This window comes from Equus przewalskii, chromosome 8 (genome assembly GCF_037783145.1).
Source record: "Equus przewalskii isolate Varuska chromosome 8, EquPr2, whole genome shotgun sequence".
In the NCBI taxonomy this organism is placed as follows: Eukaryota; Metazoa; Chordata; class Mammalia; order Perissodactyla; family Equidae; genus Equus; species Equus przewalskii.
This window is the reverse complement of record NC_091838.1, coordinates 50,422,120-50,440,057: the sequence shown is the minus strand read 5'-3', so window position 1 is coordinate 50,440,057 and position 17,938 is coordinate 50,422,120. Positions and strand designations below refer to the sequence as shown.

At 33.4% G+C, this 17,938-nt stretch overlaps 1 protein-coding gene across 34 annotated transcripts in view; it reads right to left on the bottom strand.

Annotated features, from left to right (window-relative positions):
* RIMS2 (regulating synaptic membrane exocytosis 2) overlaps positions 1 to 17,938 on the bottom strand; it is a 573,066-nt gene that overhangs the window by 425,921 nt on the left and 129,207 nt on the right. For 22 of the 34 annotated variants that reach the window (XM_070630747.1, XM_070630761.1, XM_070630775.1 and 19 more), the window contains 2 exons: positions 15,431 to 15,641; positions 1,200 to 1,211 (listed from right to left, as the gene is read on the bottom strand). In XM_070630747.1, coding sequence (XP_070486848.1) covers positions 1,200 to 1,211; positions 15,431 to 15,641 — 223 coding nt within the window. The remainder of the gene's footprint in view (positions 1 to 1,199; positions 1,212 to 15,430; positions 15,642 to 17,938) is intronic. The other 12 variants (XM_070630745.1, XM_070630758.1, XM_070630752.1 and 9 more) reach the window with 1 other exon arrangement.

Below are 17,938 nucleotides of genomic sequence, written 5' to 3'. Positions count from 1 at the left end.
TGTATCCTGTGTTAACTCTGGACACAAAATTAGCACTAGAGATTCTAAAGGCAGTGGATTGCCTAATTTGCACTACTTGAATTGCCTGAATTGCATTACTTAGCTAATAAGGTTGGCTGGCAAAAACTGGTAAGGTCTCTAGGGAACCTGCTGGAATTGAGGATGATGCACAGTCTGGGAGATGTCTAAGTAACTGACCTGAACATCTTCAAAACTGCCTTAAAAGTTTGGTAGAATTCTTATAGGTAAAAAAAAAAAAAAAAGGAGAAGAAGGTAGTCACGTTTATCTTTTCTTCTGCTCAGAGCTTTCATTCTAAACCCACATCAGTATTTGCCAACATCCACATTATCCCCAACCTAGTAACTGAAGACTAAAGAGAATAAAAAAGCTCCAATTCGCAAAAAAGAAGGCACTCTTTAGAAGATCTCAGCTGAAGGATGTTCTCTTTGGGTTTTAAGCCAATTTAATTTGGAAAACTTGAAAAGACCTCAAGTTTTAGTCTGACTCATCAAAAAATCAAAATAGAAGGATTTTATCTATATTTGCAGGATGTCGTCAATCTCCAGAGCAGATCCAAACTCAAATCAGACTTCTAAGGGCAGACACTAGCAGATTATTAAAATCTAGCCTGTAGTCAAATTCTATATGCCTGAGTATTTTTAAATTATAAACACATCTAATATTCAACCTGAGAATATAAGATAGACATTTTACCAGTCTCTAAAACATATTGTTAAGAAAAATTAAAATACATTAAATATTTAAATCAGTTGTAAATATATCCTTTGGAAGATCCATGTTCAATATTATTGTGATTTGTTATTACAATACTAACTCAGAAGTTTCTTTTAAAAATTATGACCACTACAATGATGAATTTAGGGAAGTAAAATATGAGCAAAGAAACTCTTATCACACAGAGGAATTCTATAAGATCTCCTTTAAAAAAATAAATAAATAAATTCTAAAGAGGCAAGCTTCTTTAAGTATCAAATAATCAAATTTTCCTCTATAATATAATAAAATGTGCTTTTCAGTAAATCAGATAGCATGCTTAAAATATATCTTAATGTTTAGCAATTATCATGCACTACAACTGTAACAAAACATTTAGAAGTATATAAATTAAATACAACTATAAAATTAAAACTAGCAATAATAACAAGAAAAAAATATTAGACAGAAAAAAGACTCTAACCACTTTGTCCTCCTGGTGTGAATATCCACGAAAGCAAGTTAGAAAGGACAGAAAAGACAAAACAGGAAGAAATAATTAATCCCATTCTTAAAACAAATAAGAGTCTTTAAGAGTTTGTTAGTGAAATAAAAATTCTGAAAAAGTCTAAATTACATTTTGACTGGAAGATAAACTTTTTAAGAGGAAAATTTTTTCCATACATTTCAAACAAGAGCATGTTATAAACAAGAATATGTTAAGGTAAATAAACAGAATAATTTCTATAAAAGCCATTAAATACCCAAACATCAAAAAGAATGCTCTTTTCACAAATAAAATCTTAATCAAACATTCAATTAACTCAAAGCGAGAAACTAAAAAATGTTAAAGAAAAAAGCTTTTATGTACAAAAACAATAAAACACAGCATCACTATTTATCTTTAATTTCATCATATACTATCAAAAGTAGACAAGATTTAATATGAATTAAGCGTATTGCTTTGAAAAGTTATTTCTGTCCCACTAATTTAGAAGTCTTCTAAACTTTATAATTAAAAAGAAAAAATTTAATTAGAAAAAGTCATTAAAGATAAAATATTATTGATTACAATTGGTAATTTTGGGTCATAGTTTCCCAATATTATAAATGTGGAAAAATAAAATAAGAGATATGATTTGGCCAAGAAAACATATTAAGATATGCTAAAATTAAAAACAGTTGCATTTCTCTTTACTTAAATATAAAATATTGATAATAATAGTAAAAATGATAATGTAATAGTAAGATCTGATATATTACAAGAACCTATACATTAAAATTAAAATCATGTGTTTTGAGGTATCACTGCTTCTCTAAAATATGGGTGGCAGTACATAATACTTGTGACTAAGAGGAAGGACCTTGCAATCAGACAGACTTATCTTAAAATTACACCTTTTTTAAATAAGACTTTTAGCTGTATATCTTCTGCAATTTTCTTAAGCCCTCTAAGCCTTTACTTCCTTATCTGAAAAACAGGGAATTATTTACTTCATAAGGCTTTCTGAGAATTAAATAAAATAACATGAAAAGCTCTCAATACAGTGGCTGGCACACAGTTCTCTACCTGATATTCTAGCCTATTAACACATAGGATATTGCATACAAGGGATAGGAGTGCCTCCTTTACATTACTGTGTTCTTGGCTGTTTCATTTGTTACAAATATTGAAACTAAAGATCCTATAAAAGCTATTGTACACAGTAAAACTAAAGATCATATAAAAGCTATTGTACACAGTCAAGGACACCTATTGCCAATCATTTAGTCCAACAAAAATCATTTATGGAGCACTCATTACATATGCATCAGGCACTACACTAGATTTCCGAGACATAAAAAAGGAGTAAAACAGCTAAATGTAGTGAGAGATAAATAAGAACAAATCATTGCAGAACAGAGACATGTTATGAAAGCAAGAGAATAACAAAGCACTACGGAAACACAAATGATTAAGGAAATACTAGCATTTGGAGAAAGGATTAAGAGCAGTGTTCTGGGAAGTAATGAGGTCTTCAAAGAATAATGAAGAGAATGTCGGCCAGACCAGTGACAGAGAACGTTTTATGCAAAGAACATGGAATATACAAAAAGCACAAACAAAACTGGCATATTGGGAATAGAAATAGTTGAAAATGATTAGATTATAACTGATACACTTGAACTAAAGTCTCCAGAGTTAACTACATTAATATCTAGCAAAAACTTAGAAGCTAATACTTTCACAAGATAACTCACATTGCAGAAATTTTAAAAAAGAAACAAAATGAAGTCATAACTAATGAATTTGCTAATAGTTTGCTAATAGCTAATCCCTCTTAACAGATAAAACAAGTACAATTTTAGCTATAACATATACATGAAATATTACTGCCATCATATCTTTATTATCTTTCAATAGGAATAAAAAATAAACACAAAAATCTATCCCATGATTTATAAATAAGGCATAAGCTTATCAGCTACTATTTACTGAGTGTTCACTATTACAATGTGCAGGCTGATTGGGAGGAGACAAATCTGGAAAAAGGGAGAACAATTAGGAAGTTGTTGAAATATTTCGAGTAAAAAACAACTGTGAGAGTGGTATGTACTACAGTAGTAGCATGAAGAATGGAGAGAAGTAGATTGACTTAGGAGATACTGAGAAGTAAGGTTCCTTAAGACTTGATTGAGGAACAGGAAGAGTAGAGAGACTTTCAGAGACTGGCTTCGGCAACTGGGAGAACAAGAGGACAATTCTTTGAATGAAAAAAACACATGAGAAGCAAATTTGGGGAAAATAATGAATTCAGTATAGACAAGGTGAATTTGAGGTGCCTATTTATACATCCAGAGATTTTCAGTAAGCAGCTGTATAGGTGGATCTGGAGCTCAAAAGAATAATCCGGCTGGTGGAATCAATCTGTAAATCATCAGTACATATATAATATTTGAAGCTATAGGAGTGAATAAAATCTCCCAACGAAATTGTTAAAGAAAAACTGAAGAATGAGAATGATGATCCCTGATCAAAATGGTTCTTCTCTTTGAACTGGCAAGTCTTTCAAAGAATAGAAACTTAAAACAAAAGGATTAGCTATGTCTTCTAATCAGATTTTAGTAATACAATTAAGTCAGAAGTTTCAATGTTTTGTCAAAAGTGATATTAATTTCATTAATAATCAAACTGGAATTGAGTTGCTCGAAAATCAAAGGTAATGTATAAATGTAAAATATTATCAAGGACTTTAAGACAAAGACTGATTAAAATCTCACATGAAATATAAAAAATAACCTGCTGTAGAGGAATATTTTTATTTTAGACATATGGATAATTTGGATTTAAAATGTTCTTTAAAAATGAATTTTCACCTGAATCATTTAGATATTTACTTCAACTTTACACTTAGTCTGTGTTTTTTTTTTTTTTAAAAAAAAAGACTACATGATTCAATTCAAAGATTAAAGATTAGGGGTCGGCCTGGTGGCATAGTGGTTAAGTTCGCATGTTCTGCTTTGGCAGACTGGGATTCAGGGGTTCAGACCCCTGGTGCAGACCTATGCACCGCTCATCACACCACACTGCAGTGGCGTCCCACATACAAAACAGAGGAAGATTGGCACAGATGTTAGCTCAGCAACAGTCTTCCTCAAGCAAAAAGAGAAAGATTGGCAAAAGATGTTACCTCAGGGCCAATCTTCCTCACACACACACCAAAAAAAGATTAAAGATTAAAATAGCTTTATATATTTTACATACATATTCATTATGGCAGACTCAGTTTATGTATGCAATAAGGAATATTCAACCCAATATACAAATATGACTAATTGAATAAGAAAACATATGTGAAAGCATCCCTCATGATATCTGACATGTATAGTAGCTAAAAAGGAATCTAGTAGCACAAAAATTATTGCAAAACACTTTTATAGCACTCACTGTGTGCCAGGTTTATGTCTAAGTGCTTCAAAAATATTAATTCACTTTATATTCACAAAAATCTTGTGAGATAGGTACTATTACTATTTCTATTACAGATGAAACTGAAGCAGAGAGAGTAAGCATCTTGTACAAGGTCACACAGCTAGCAAGTAATAAAGCTGGAAATCAAACTTAGTCTCACTTCAGAACTTGGGCTAGAGCCACCACACTATGCCACCTCTATATAATGCCAGTGTCCCCTGCTGGCTTTATATATATTTTCTATAATTTAATTGATCAATTAATTATTTTAGGTCATAATTATTAGACTTGAAAACCCTAATAATTTAGAGTATGTCCAAAAGTATTTATTTAAAATTTATTGTATTTTATTTTCTAAAATAATTTTATACTCACCATCTTTTCCTTATAATCAACTCTCCCAATGGCCATCCTTACTGTTTTATCACTTCTGCTGATAACTAATCACACTCCCTCTCCTCAAGATCAATTTACTTTAACTGTTAATCTACCTTCTCATTATCACTTATTGATTCTATTATTCTCTTTCCTGTTATTTCCTCTTGATAGTCATAGCACCTTTTCAGATTAAATATGGCAATTTTATCTGCCAACAACTATTCTTTATGCAACTTTCCATTATTAGTTCCCCAGTCACGTAGGAAATTAATGTCAGTTCCCCTCAGACTCCTTCTCTAGATATTCAATCTTCCTCCTACTACTTCCCCCTCTGTATTGCCAAAAAGAAAGATCCCTCCCTCTATACCAGTGCTGTATACTTTTCACAGTTAAACTGCCATCACTTGTCTCTTTTTGCCTACCTTCTGTAATCAATCTAAAACTACCTGTCTTTCATACCACTACAACATTGTTCCATCTCCTCTCTCAAGCCTGGCCTCTTTTTTCAAGAACTGCAACAACTAGATACTGCCCATGCAGTTTATCTTTTTGTTATTCATCTACAAGTTTGGACTGCCATCTTCAAGAAAACATTATCACAGGACTGAGCTGCAGCAAGGAGCTGGATCAAAAGACAAGGCCTATCCCAGAATAACAAGCCCATGATAAGTATACCAGAGTTCTTTCTTCCACTCATTCACTCAATACACTCAACAAGTATTTGTACTACTGACCTATTACATGCCAAACACATAGACGCCTACAGTAAAAAGAGGAGTCAGAATGATGTAATTAATTAATAATAAAATGTTGACTGCTAGATTAGAAGTCTATAGAATCCATTGAGGCACAAAAGAGTGAGTGGTTAATTCACATGGGATACCCAAAGAAAGCATCATGGAGGAGATGATGCTTAAGTCCAGAAAAATTAGTCAGTGTTCACCAAGTGGGTAAGGGTTGTGGGTAGGGATGGGCTCTAGGGGGAAGCAGAGGTGTATTTCAGATTAAAGTAGCAGGGTAAGCAAAAGCATAAGAGATAATAAGCAGTGATAATTTAAGAGAAGTGCAGGTAGTGTACTTTGGTTAGGGCACACAGAATGGAGCGAAGCTTATGCCTCGAGTTAGGCAGGGAATAAGTCATAGGGAGAGGGCTCTTTATGCCATTAGAAACTTCACTCAGGAGATAAGGAGTCATTAAATAGTTTTTAAGCAGAAGATAAAATGATCAGATTAGTATTTTAAAAATATCACCACAGCAGCATGTAAAGGATGTGTTTGTGGAATCCATGCTGAAGCACAAAGACCAGTTAGGAGACTAACATTAGTCCAGGTGATGGAAAATGACAGCCTAAATAAGACAGCAATTAGTAGTTTATTTATATAAAGAGAAAATCCAAAACTTGGGGGAAAAGAGTGGTAAAGGACAGAAACCTGAGATGATTCCTGGCTTTCTGGTTTGGGTGACAGAGTGGATAGTGGTGTCATTCAAAAAGTTGAAAATTACAGGAGAGTAGATCTGAGGGTTGTTCCAGCAACAAAAAATACATAGTCTGTTCTGGCCTATGTGAAATTCAATGGTATTCAAATGCACATATGCCAATAACCAAGCATACCTTTCACCTGCTATATAGCAGTAGTCTGCAAATATTTTTTCTCTTCTATAAAATAAATCTCTAAAACCAGGTACCTTTCACACATTTTTAAGAAAGCATTTAGATTTTAAGTTTAAATAGTTGGAAAAGATACATTTTCAGATATGTTGTGTATTGTAGGTGTACTTTAATTATATTTTTATCAAATCTTGGAGCTGCAGATTTATCTCATTCAATATATGGAAAATGTCTACTATATAACCTGTTTGACAAAGCAGTCCACATTGTCAAATCATCAGGCAAATCTGACTATCAAAAAGAGTCTGACTTCATTTTTAACTTCATATCAATGTCTTATTATAGGTCACCATGACAATCATCTTACATCAAAATTCTAATTCTACAAAGAGAGATGAGGCACCAGAGTCTTGCCAAAAGTTTGTTGCCTGAATGAAATAAGCTCTGCTCCCTTCTATATTTCTTACAAAATTTCCCATGGCTTGGCCCTCATGGAACTCTCCCTCAGGACAACGCATTCTGGAATTGTGACCTTGTTTGGTGCCCCAGAGATTTTTACATGCTGAGTAAGTATATTATATAAAGACTAGATTCAGCCTAGGTAGGGTTGAGGAGCATGATTTTCTTTCAAAGAGTAGAAGAGCAATTATAAAAGTGAGCTGAAAAGAAAAATTCACAAAACACAAAACTATTCTCAGGTAGGTCAATTTTAATAAAAAATGAACGAATACACATGGAAATCTTTGCCCTTGAAGTTAGGCACACCCATCTACTCTCCAGAAAGCCTTCCTTCGACAGCAGGGGTATACTACCTCACTTTCAAGACCACTACCATACAGTATAAAGTATAAATCCTTAGAGTACAAAGAGTATAAACGCCTTAGAGTATAAAGAGCCCATGGAATGATCCAGAGATTCTCAAAGAAAAACAACCTCAAAATGGTAGCTATAATAGTATTGGTAAGCTTACTTGCTCTTTAGGTAACACTTCCCACAGTGAATTATGCTACACAAGTGACGAAAGTGAGGGCTGAAATAGATGAAAACTATACAAAAGATGCAATATGGAGAGGAAGTAAGCTCATGTAAATTTGGTGAAAATGTTTTCCTTTATGCTTGATTTGAAACATTATTTTGCCTCCTTGCACAATGTTGATATGCACTATGAGGTATAAAATGTCCTAAGATTCTGAAAGTTAGACTGTTTCTCACAGTCACTATGTTATCCTGCATGATTAGAGAGGTTGACATCAATGAGGGGAAACAATTCTTTCTTCCTTTTAAATCCTATAAATACTTTCTAATAATATTCTCACAGGTTCTAGGTTATTCAGCCTAAAGGCTTGAAATTGAGGATTCACCTGATGCAACTACCTGCTTAATGGTGGTCCTATAAATTATATAATTCTGATAAGCTTGCCTGCTTTACTTATTCCTCGAATTCCTATGAAAATAGTTTTCTAAAAGAGTAGTGCCCTCAACATTCCCATGTTATACGAATGTGAGATGAGATAAAAACCAAAGCTTAACACACAATATCCTAGATATAGTAACATAGAATTAATGAAGCTTCTCAGTTTCTTTTTAAAAATTACTTAAGCAGTAGAAACATTTGGCTATATGAATATACTTTCAAATACTTCAAGAATTATAATCTAGTATTAATTTAAAAATCATAAACTGTCAAACTCAGAAGAGATCTTAGAAATTATTTAGATTGATGCTTTCATTTCACAGATTTTAGAACAGAAGCACTAAGACATGAAGTGACATGTCAAACAAAAGTCACACAATACCAGGACAGGAACGAAACTTAGTTTTCCTAATTGTCTCAACTTATGCCATCCTCTTCCTAGAGAATGTCAAATTTTTCCTGATATAATGGTATGTAGTAATCCTATGAATTCTAAAAGAAAATTCATATGCAATATGCTTGCCTTGGGTGTACGGGAACTAAATGTATATTGCATTAGAACGCTAGCTATAGACTCGCAGGCAATCACAGAGACTTGAAAATTTAAAAACAAAAACTGCCTAGAGGATTGCAGAAATATTCTAATCATTATTCTATCTCTCAGTGCACAATTTAAATACTAATCATTAAAACCACTCATATAAATGATACTTCATGACCTGGTTATACAGTAGGATGTCTATATTATTCCATTCTTACCATCTGATATACTGAACACACATATAGCAATACATTTTAAGGGACTTGCTTAAGTATCACTTTCTTCTATAACCATTCTGAAGTTATAATTCATTCTGCTTAAAATCTGATAATTTATGGTGAAAAAATCTACATCTGTTACATTTGTAAATTAAACAATTCTGAAAACCATATATTCTTTATTTTTTCAAAATTAGATTACCTGTTAAGCAAATGGTAATCTATTTTTCCCACCAAAAAGTAAAAGAAACAAAAAATTAATGTTGTCACATTTTGAAGCTTAAAATAATCCTCATTGTAAATTACCTTTAATGTCTTTCCTACTAGAGTCACCATTCTATGATTACAAAATAATCTGGCCCTTACGAAGCCATTATTTTTAAATTTGACTAACTATATAGCTTTAATTTATTAAGGGGTATCATCTTAAAAGGAAATAAATGAAAGCAATATATCATAAAATCTTATTGTACTGGTAATTCCATATACTCTGCACTTCATCTATTCTCTCTATATCCTAAATGTACCTCAAAAGAGTTTTTTAATTGTTAAGGATGGCTCCACATGAAAGAGCCTCAAAATTAAAACACAAGATCATTTTATCTTGTTCTCTTAGAAGATTACTAAAATAAATTTTACATAGCTTTATAATTAAATTTTAAGCTATAAAATATTTGTATTCTCATTATTTAACTTCATAAAAATTTCACTGAACTTAATCTTTCAGGGCTATAATCAATCAAAAAATGTATTCAGCATCTATTGAGAGCAAAAGCTTGCTTGTATTACATAAGGCAATTGAGCATATGTAGGATGGCTCACTCTGAAAAGAGAAATTGAACTCAACGTTCTTTTCATCAAGAATATAGACAACCTTATGTACATATATATATATATGATTACATATATAAAGAGAGAAATACACTAATCATTATTTTATCCCTCAGTGCACAATTTATATACTAATTATTAAAACTATATATATATATATATATATATTATACAAAGGAATGCTTTCCCAAGTACATTATGAACGAAAATATAAAAAAAACCTAATAAAAGAAATCCAGGACTATCTTCCTTGAGCTAAAATTTAGATATTTTTTCTTATGTTTTATTCCCTAACACTTCTATTAGATCTAAGAAAAAACATGAGAAAAGTGGAGAGTCCTGCCTCTGGTTCCTTCCTTCTTCCATAAGCCATCCCCATGAGGCTAATCCACAACACAGAGAGTTTTATAGTTGATTACAATACAGCAGATGTTTCAAGAAGCATTCCAATTTTTCACTGTACTTAATTTATTGATTAAAACTTTGCTCAGCATAAAGGGACCATATGTTAGAAACCAGAGAATATATTTTCAAGCAAACTATAAAGAGATGTCATTAGAGACTTCTGTTTGTGGCCTAAATAGGGTAGCAAGGACTAGATTTTTCCCCCTGCCTGAAATAAACAAACAAAAGACAAAAATATATGAAAGAAGACATCAGGCAAAAAAGGACAGTGATTGCTGAAATATGGGAAACAAACAAGACAAGCTATACAATTGCCCCAGGTTACTGCTTTGAGAGGCTTTCCCGGCAGCAGGGCAGTACAGAGGAGCTGAAGTTCAGCTTGGCAGACATCCCGAGTTGAAGAACAAACTGAGAGTCTGAGGAGGCCAATACAGCTGGATTTCACAGGACAAGATGCCAGAGAAGAGAAAGCTGCACAGAGGGAGAACCCCAAAGATATGCAGAGAGTCCTTCAAGTATTCAGCTTAGCAATGATCAGTGAGCACACATGTGAGAAAATACCCAGGAGTGGGGAAAAAATTGTCTGAAAAGATTAGAGAGAACAGTGGACATTCCCACCAGCAAGACTGGAAAAACTCATGATTCACAGGGCATTAGTTAAAGTACTGAGGAAAGTCTTGCCTCAGTAGAAGAGAACAATTACTGCTAAACTGAGCACTGTTCCAGATCCACCTAACAAAGCACAAAAGCAAGATGTAAAAGTATTAAATTGTCTCCGTGTAACTTAACTCCATTCCCGTAACAAAGCTCCAGAAGAGTCATAGGAAAGCAAAAATATCTAGTACCCAACAAAGTAAAATTTACAATGCTTAGCATCCAACAAAAGATACCAGGCATGTGAAAAAGTCAGAAAAAAACATACCATAATGAGAATAATGAATCAAAACCAACCCAAAACTAACAGAAATGTTGGAATTAGCACAGGAGGACATCAAAACAGTTACTACAGAGTGTGTATTCTACATGTTTGAAAAGTTAAGTAGATCATGGAAGACATAAAAAAGTCCAAAAGTGAAATTCTAGAAATGAAAACTATAATGTCTGAGATGAAAAAATACACTGAATGGTATTAACAGCAGATTTGACATTGCAGAAGAAAAGATTAGTAAACTTTAAGGCATAGCAATAAAATGTATACAAAATGAAAAATGGAGAAAAGTAAAGCTGGGTTTGAAGAAAAGAACATAAGTATGGGTAATGGGAGTCCCTGAAGGAGAAGAGAGAGGAGGGGGTCAGTAAAAATATTTGAATAATGACCAAAATTTTAAAAAACCCTATGAAAACTATAAACATATAGATCTTTTACTCAAAAAAACTCCAAACACAAGAAATATGAAGAAAAATATACCAAAAAGCATCACAATTAAATTGCACAGAACCAGTGATAAAAAGAATATCTTAAAAGAAATCTGACGAAAAAGACACATTATATACAGAGAAACAAAGATGAGAATGGTATTGCACTTCTATTTGGAAATAGTGAAAGTGAGAAGACAGTGAAGCAACGTCTTTAAAATACTGAAAGAAAATAACTGTCGACCTAGAAATTTACACTCAGCCAAAATATCTTTTAAGAAAACAAAGGCAAAATTTTCAACAAAAAACATGGAAAGCATTCATCACCAGCAGACTCACACTAGAAGAGATATTAAAGGAAATCCTTCAGGCAGATAAAATATGATATCAGATAAAAATATATGTCTACAAAAAGAAATGAACAGTACCAGAAAAGTAATGACAAGAGGAAATATACAATATTTCTTTTATTATTTAAATCTCCTTAAAAGATAAACTTTTAAACAAAAAAGAATAACACTGTATTGTGGAGTTTATAAAATAGGTAGAAGTAAAATATATGACACCTATAACATAAAGTCCAAAGGGGTAGAAATGAAAATACATTATTATAAAGTTCTTATACTATACTATACAAAAAACTGTATAATATCAGTTAAGGCTAACTATGATAATTTAAAGATGCATACTACAAATCCCGAAGTAATTAATAAAATAACAACAAAGAGTCAACAAAGCTAATGAGCCAACAAAGGAGATAAAACTATATCATAAAAAACATTGATTAATCCAAAAGAAGACTAATAACAAAACAACGATCAGATGGTACAAGTGGAAAAAAGCAAAATAATATAATCAAATCTAACCATATCAATAACAACACTAAATGTAAACTGTCTAAACACTCCAACTAAAAGGCAGAGACTGTCAGGCTGGATAACAAAGCAAGTCCCAACTACATGCTGTCTATAAGAAAAGTATTTTAAATATGAAGGCAATTAACTTAAAGTAAGAGAAAGAAACCATAAACTATGTTAATACTACCAATAATATATTGGAGTGGCTATATTAAGATTAGATGAAGTGGATTTCAGAGCAAAGAATATTACCAGGATTAAACAAAGTCACTTAATAATTATAAAGGGGCCAATTAATTAATAGGACATAATAATCCTAAATGTTTATGCACCTAAAAATAGAGCTTAAAAATACATAAAACAAAAACTGATGGAACTGTAAGAAGAAATAGACAAATTCAAGTATAATTGTGTATTTCAATACCCCTCTCTTAATAATTGATAAAAATAAATAGCCAGAAAATCAACAAGGATATTGTAGTCTTGAACAATTCTATTAACCAACTTGACCTAATGGACATTTTAAAAGACTGTCAAAAAAGAGTAGAATACACATCCTTTTCAAGTACACACAGAATATTTACCTACCATAATATGGGCCACATAATAAGTATCAATACATTTCAAAGGATTCAAAGAACACAAAAAATAACTAGGACCACAACAGAGTTAAATAAAAGATCATTAACAGAAATCTCCGGAAATCCCCTAATACATGGAAAAAATAGCATGCTTCTAAATTATTCATGGGTCAAAGATGAAAAGGAAAATATCGAAGTATTTTTAACAGAATGAAAATGAAAAGACAACATATCAGAATTTTGGGGATGTCACTGAAACTGTACTTAGGGGAAACCAACAGCATAAGAAGAGACATCTCAAAGCAATGACCTCAGCTTCCACCTTAAAAGACTAGAAAAAGAAGAGAAAATTAAACCCAAAGTAAGCAGAAGAAAATAAATAATAAAGATTAAGGATGAAATCAACAATAGAGAAAATCATCGAAACAAAAAAACTGGTTCTTTGAGAAGATCAATAAAATTGATAAATATCTAGCCAGACAGAGCAGGAAAAAACAGACAACACACAAATTACCAATATCAGGAATGAAAGGGGTGGCATCACTACAGATTCTACAGATATTAAAAGAATAATAACGGAATACTGTGAACAAGTTAATGCCAATAAATTCGACAACTTATGAGGAACTGGAAAAATTCCTTGAAAGGCACAAACTACCAAAGCTCATTCAAGAAAAAATAGACAACCTAAATAACGCTATATCTATTAAAGAAGTTGAAACTGTACTTAAAAACTTCCCCAAAAATGAAACTGCATACCCAGGTGGCTTCACTGGTAAAATCTACAAAACATTAAAGAATAAACAATACCAACTCTACAGAAACTCTTTTAAAACACTGGAGAAGAGGAACTACTTCCCAACTCATTCCATCAGGCCAACATTAAAATGATACTAAATGATACTAAACACTAAAATGATACTAAAACCAAAGAAAGATATTACAAGAGAAGAAAACTACATACACTAACCCTCAAGAACATAGAAGCAAAAATTGTAAACAAAATTTTATCAAATCAAACCCATTAATATATAAAAAGGATAATCCATAATAACCAAATGGGGTTTATTTGGAATACACAGTTGGTTTAACATTTCAAAATCAATCATTGCAGCTCACCATATTAACCTCAAAAGATGGAGAAAAATAAAATCCAACATCTATTCCTGATGTAAAAAAAAAAAAAACTTCCAGGAAATTAGTAATAGACAGCATCCGTGAAAAGCTGATAACTACCATAATACTTAAAAGTGAAAGACTGAAGGCTTTCTCCCTAAGATCAAGAACAAAACAGGAATGTCTGCGTTCACCACTTCTATTCAGAATTGTACTGGAGTTTCTAGCCAATCCAACCAGTCAAAGAAAGGGAACATAATCAGGTAAACCAGGGGGAAAGACTAGGAAAAATAAAGAAAAGTTGTTAGTTCCAGACAAAGCAAAACAATAAGAAAAGGGGAACAATGAAAAATGGAGAAATGAAATCACACAGAAGAACAAATTCCCATAGGGATGTCTAAGCAATGTATGTAAAGACATCAGCTTCCTATTTCAAAACTACCTAAGTAAAGAGCTGAGTGATAAAATACTAGTGAAAAGATAAATGCAAATTCTAAAGAACTTACTGAGACAAATATTTTAAACTACTACTTTTGCTAATTTCAGCAGAGCATTCTTTGGTACCTTAACATATAGAGAAACTACAAAGATCTAGTATAAGCGTGACACAGTTCCTTAACATTTCTTCTTTAAATTCCATAGTCTAATGTTAACTTCCTTAATATTAAAAACAAAAATAAAGGGCAATGTAGCTTAAAAAGCTATAAAACTACAGAATGCAGAATCTCAAGGACAGAAAGAGCCTCTTTGAAAAGGTAAAGAAACAGGGGCCAAAGGAACAACAGATCTACAAAGTCTGCAAAATTATATGTAGCCATGGAAAAATCTGTGTCAATTCTAACATTAATCAGTTGTGCAACTTTAAGAATGAACTTTAAGGGCTGGCCCGGTGGCGTAGTGGTTAAGTTCACATGTTTCGGTTCGGGAGGCCCAGGGTATGTTGGTTCAGATCCCAGGCACGGATCTACACACCACTCATCAAGCCATGCTGTGGCAGCATCCCTCATACAAAATAGAGGAAGATTGGCACAGATGTTAGCTCAGTGACAATCTTCCTCAAGCAAAAAGAGTAAGGCTGGCAACAGATGTTAGCTCAGGATCAATCATCCTCACCAAAAAAAAAACAAAAAAAAGAATGAACTTTAGTCTCTGTACATCTACACCTGTGAAATAAAGGAGTTAGACCAATTGAACACTCAATTCTCTTCATTATCTTTGAAAGTCGAAAATCCTGTGATTCTAAACAAAGTCATAAGCTAAAGGACATAAACAATGAGACAACTATCTTTTTAATTCAGAGGAAAATATTTTTAATTTGTTTTAATCTAAAATGAAGACACTAGTGAAGGTTTTTGTTCATTGGTTAACCTAAATATTAATTGCAGTTGTCTTCTTCATTTTATTCACAGTAGTCTTAACTATCAAAGAATCAACATCTGTGATTTTCATTCTGTACCTTGTTTGAGCGTAATGACACTCGACCTCCACAACGAGCACAGAACTTCGTTTGGCAATAGGAACAATTATGGCCACATCCATCAGCAAACTTTGTTTTGTGGCAGATACCACAGGTTGGGGCATCCCCCTTCTGCTCTTGCTGCTGCTGTGACTCTTCTCCCATCTTCTTGACCTGCTCCTTATACAATTCGAACTGCTGATGAAGTTTTCTACAGAGAAAACAGATAAGAAAAATCTGATTTCTTGATGGTCTCAAAAATACTAGTTACCACGATTTGTAGACACAATTTTATATCCAAAAATTCCATAGGATCAGAATAAAGAATAAAAATTTAACAATCTTCTGATTATAGAATAACATCTTGTATGGCATATTACATCATGAAAGTGCTACAACTAATTCTGCTTTCTGATACACCTGTTCATTTAAGAACCAATTAATACAAGGTATGTTTATAGAAATATTTCTTTGAGTTAAATTATAAAATTTCTACCTACAATTTCCAATATATTTTCAGTCATATGCCCTAAAATATTTACAATATTATTTTCAACAGTTTAGCTTCAGGAATAGGCCGAGCTTATTTAACTTACACAGTGAAACCAAAACCTATGAGCTTCAAATCATTGAGACAGAATCTCACTCGGAGTGATCTTAAGACTCCAAACGGAGGGAAAAGCACTGGATGAGTGCTCTCACTGATTGTTTAAATCTGCTCAACAATCTGCACATTAATTGGCTGTAAAAACATTGTGAAATATTAGAAGCCTACCAAATAAGGCTGTACAAATAAAAGGCCAAGTTATATTTTAAAAATAAAATAAAAGGATAAGAAAAAAGATGCCTCTACTCTAGTAAAAATAAAAAGTGATAACACTTCTCACTTCCATTGCCTGTATAAGAAAAATTTAAAATGTTTTAAAACTATAATTAGTTCTGCTTAAGATTTACAAAGTTGTAGGGGCCAGCCTGGTGGCAGAGTGGTTAAGTTTGTGTATTCTGCTTCAGTGGCCCAGGGTTTGCCAGTTCGGATCCTGGGCACAGACCAACCGACACAGGACTCATCAAGCCATGCTATGGTGGCATCACACAAGAAGAACTAGAAGGTCTTATAACTAGGGCATACAACTATGTACTGGGGCTTTGGGGAGAAAAAGAGGAAGATGGGCAACAGATGTTAGCTCAGGGCCAATCTTCCTCACCAAAATGTGGGATACATCAAAAAAAGAATTTACAAAGCTGTAGATAATGTCACTCCCATCCTAAAAACGAAAAAAGGCTAAATAATTTACAAAATTATAACTTTCTTGAGCCCATCAGAGAGTTGAAGTTATAAATCAAACAAATAATCTGAACTCCAAAGAGCAACAAGTCCCACCAAAGAGAAATAGGACACATTGTTCACCTTAGTCAGAGCACAGGAGAAAGAGGTGGCCACCATACAGGCAGCTAAGAGAAAATCTGTAAAAACTTTAATAAACTGTAAAAGACCAGGTGTGGGCTAACATGAGTTTGGAATAGCTAGGGGCCCAAACTCAAGAGAAGCTGACACTTGCTCACAAGCACTTTTCCACAGGCCTCCACTCGTTGCTCATGAGGAAGATTGTGAGCAGGGCACAAGAACAAAGAGTGCACATGTGCAGATGTAAAAGAGGTGAACAGTGGCTGCTGGGGCAAGGTACAATTTCCCAGACTCTCTCTCCGAAAAAAGCCAAAGTTACAAGCTGCAGGGAGAGGAACTAAATTCTGTCATCCCCAGGGCAAAGGCAAAGATCCATTGCAGCTAGGGGAAAGATTGAAGGAAAAAATCCTCTACCTATGAAAGAGGGGCAGGAAACCATTGTCAACCAAGATCCTACCCACAAATCAAAGGCCTTTTATCATCAGGGGAAGAGTAGAAACTCCTTCCCCAAACCAATCAGAGACACAAGGCAGATTTGTTTTCATGGAAGAAAGGGCTAAGAACTCCAAGCAAGCGTCATAAGTAAGGCTCAGGTGGACAGGGCCTATCAAAGACAGAAAAATAGAACGCCCTTGGCCTCTACCACAGGCATAGCAACAAGAAATAAGCACCCTATCGCTGGGGAAGGGGCCGGAGCATGGGGAGAGACTCCTTCTCTGAGGTACAAATGGATGGGAATGGCTGAAGGGGTAGCAAAACTCTGAAGAAAAAATAGTAACTTCTGGTACTCCTGCACACATCCTAAGCACAGGGCAACAGTAGCCTACTGATAGAGGAAATTGAAGAGTGTGGTGCACAAAAGATAATGATAGCAACAACAAAATCCAAACCTATCTGAACTCCTGACTTGATTGGTGATTTAATCCCTAACACTAACAGTATGAGAGAAAAGGCATAACCACTTTAAGGCATAAATACAGTTCAAAACCACGACTCAGGGAAAAGTAACAAGAAATAAACAATTCACTGTCAAGAGATAAAATAATACATAATCAATTAGATTCAGAGATGACAAGAATGATGGGATTATCAGACACAGACTT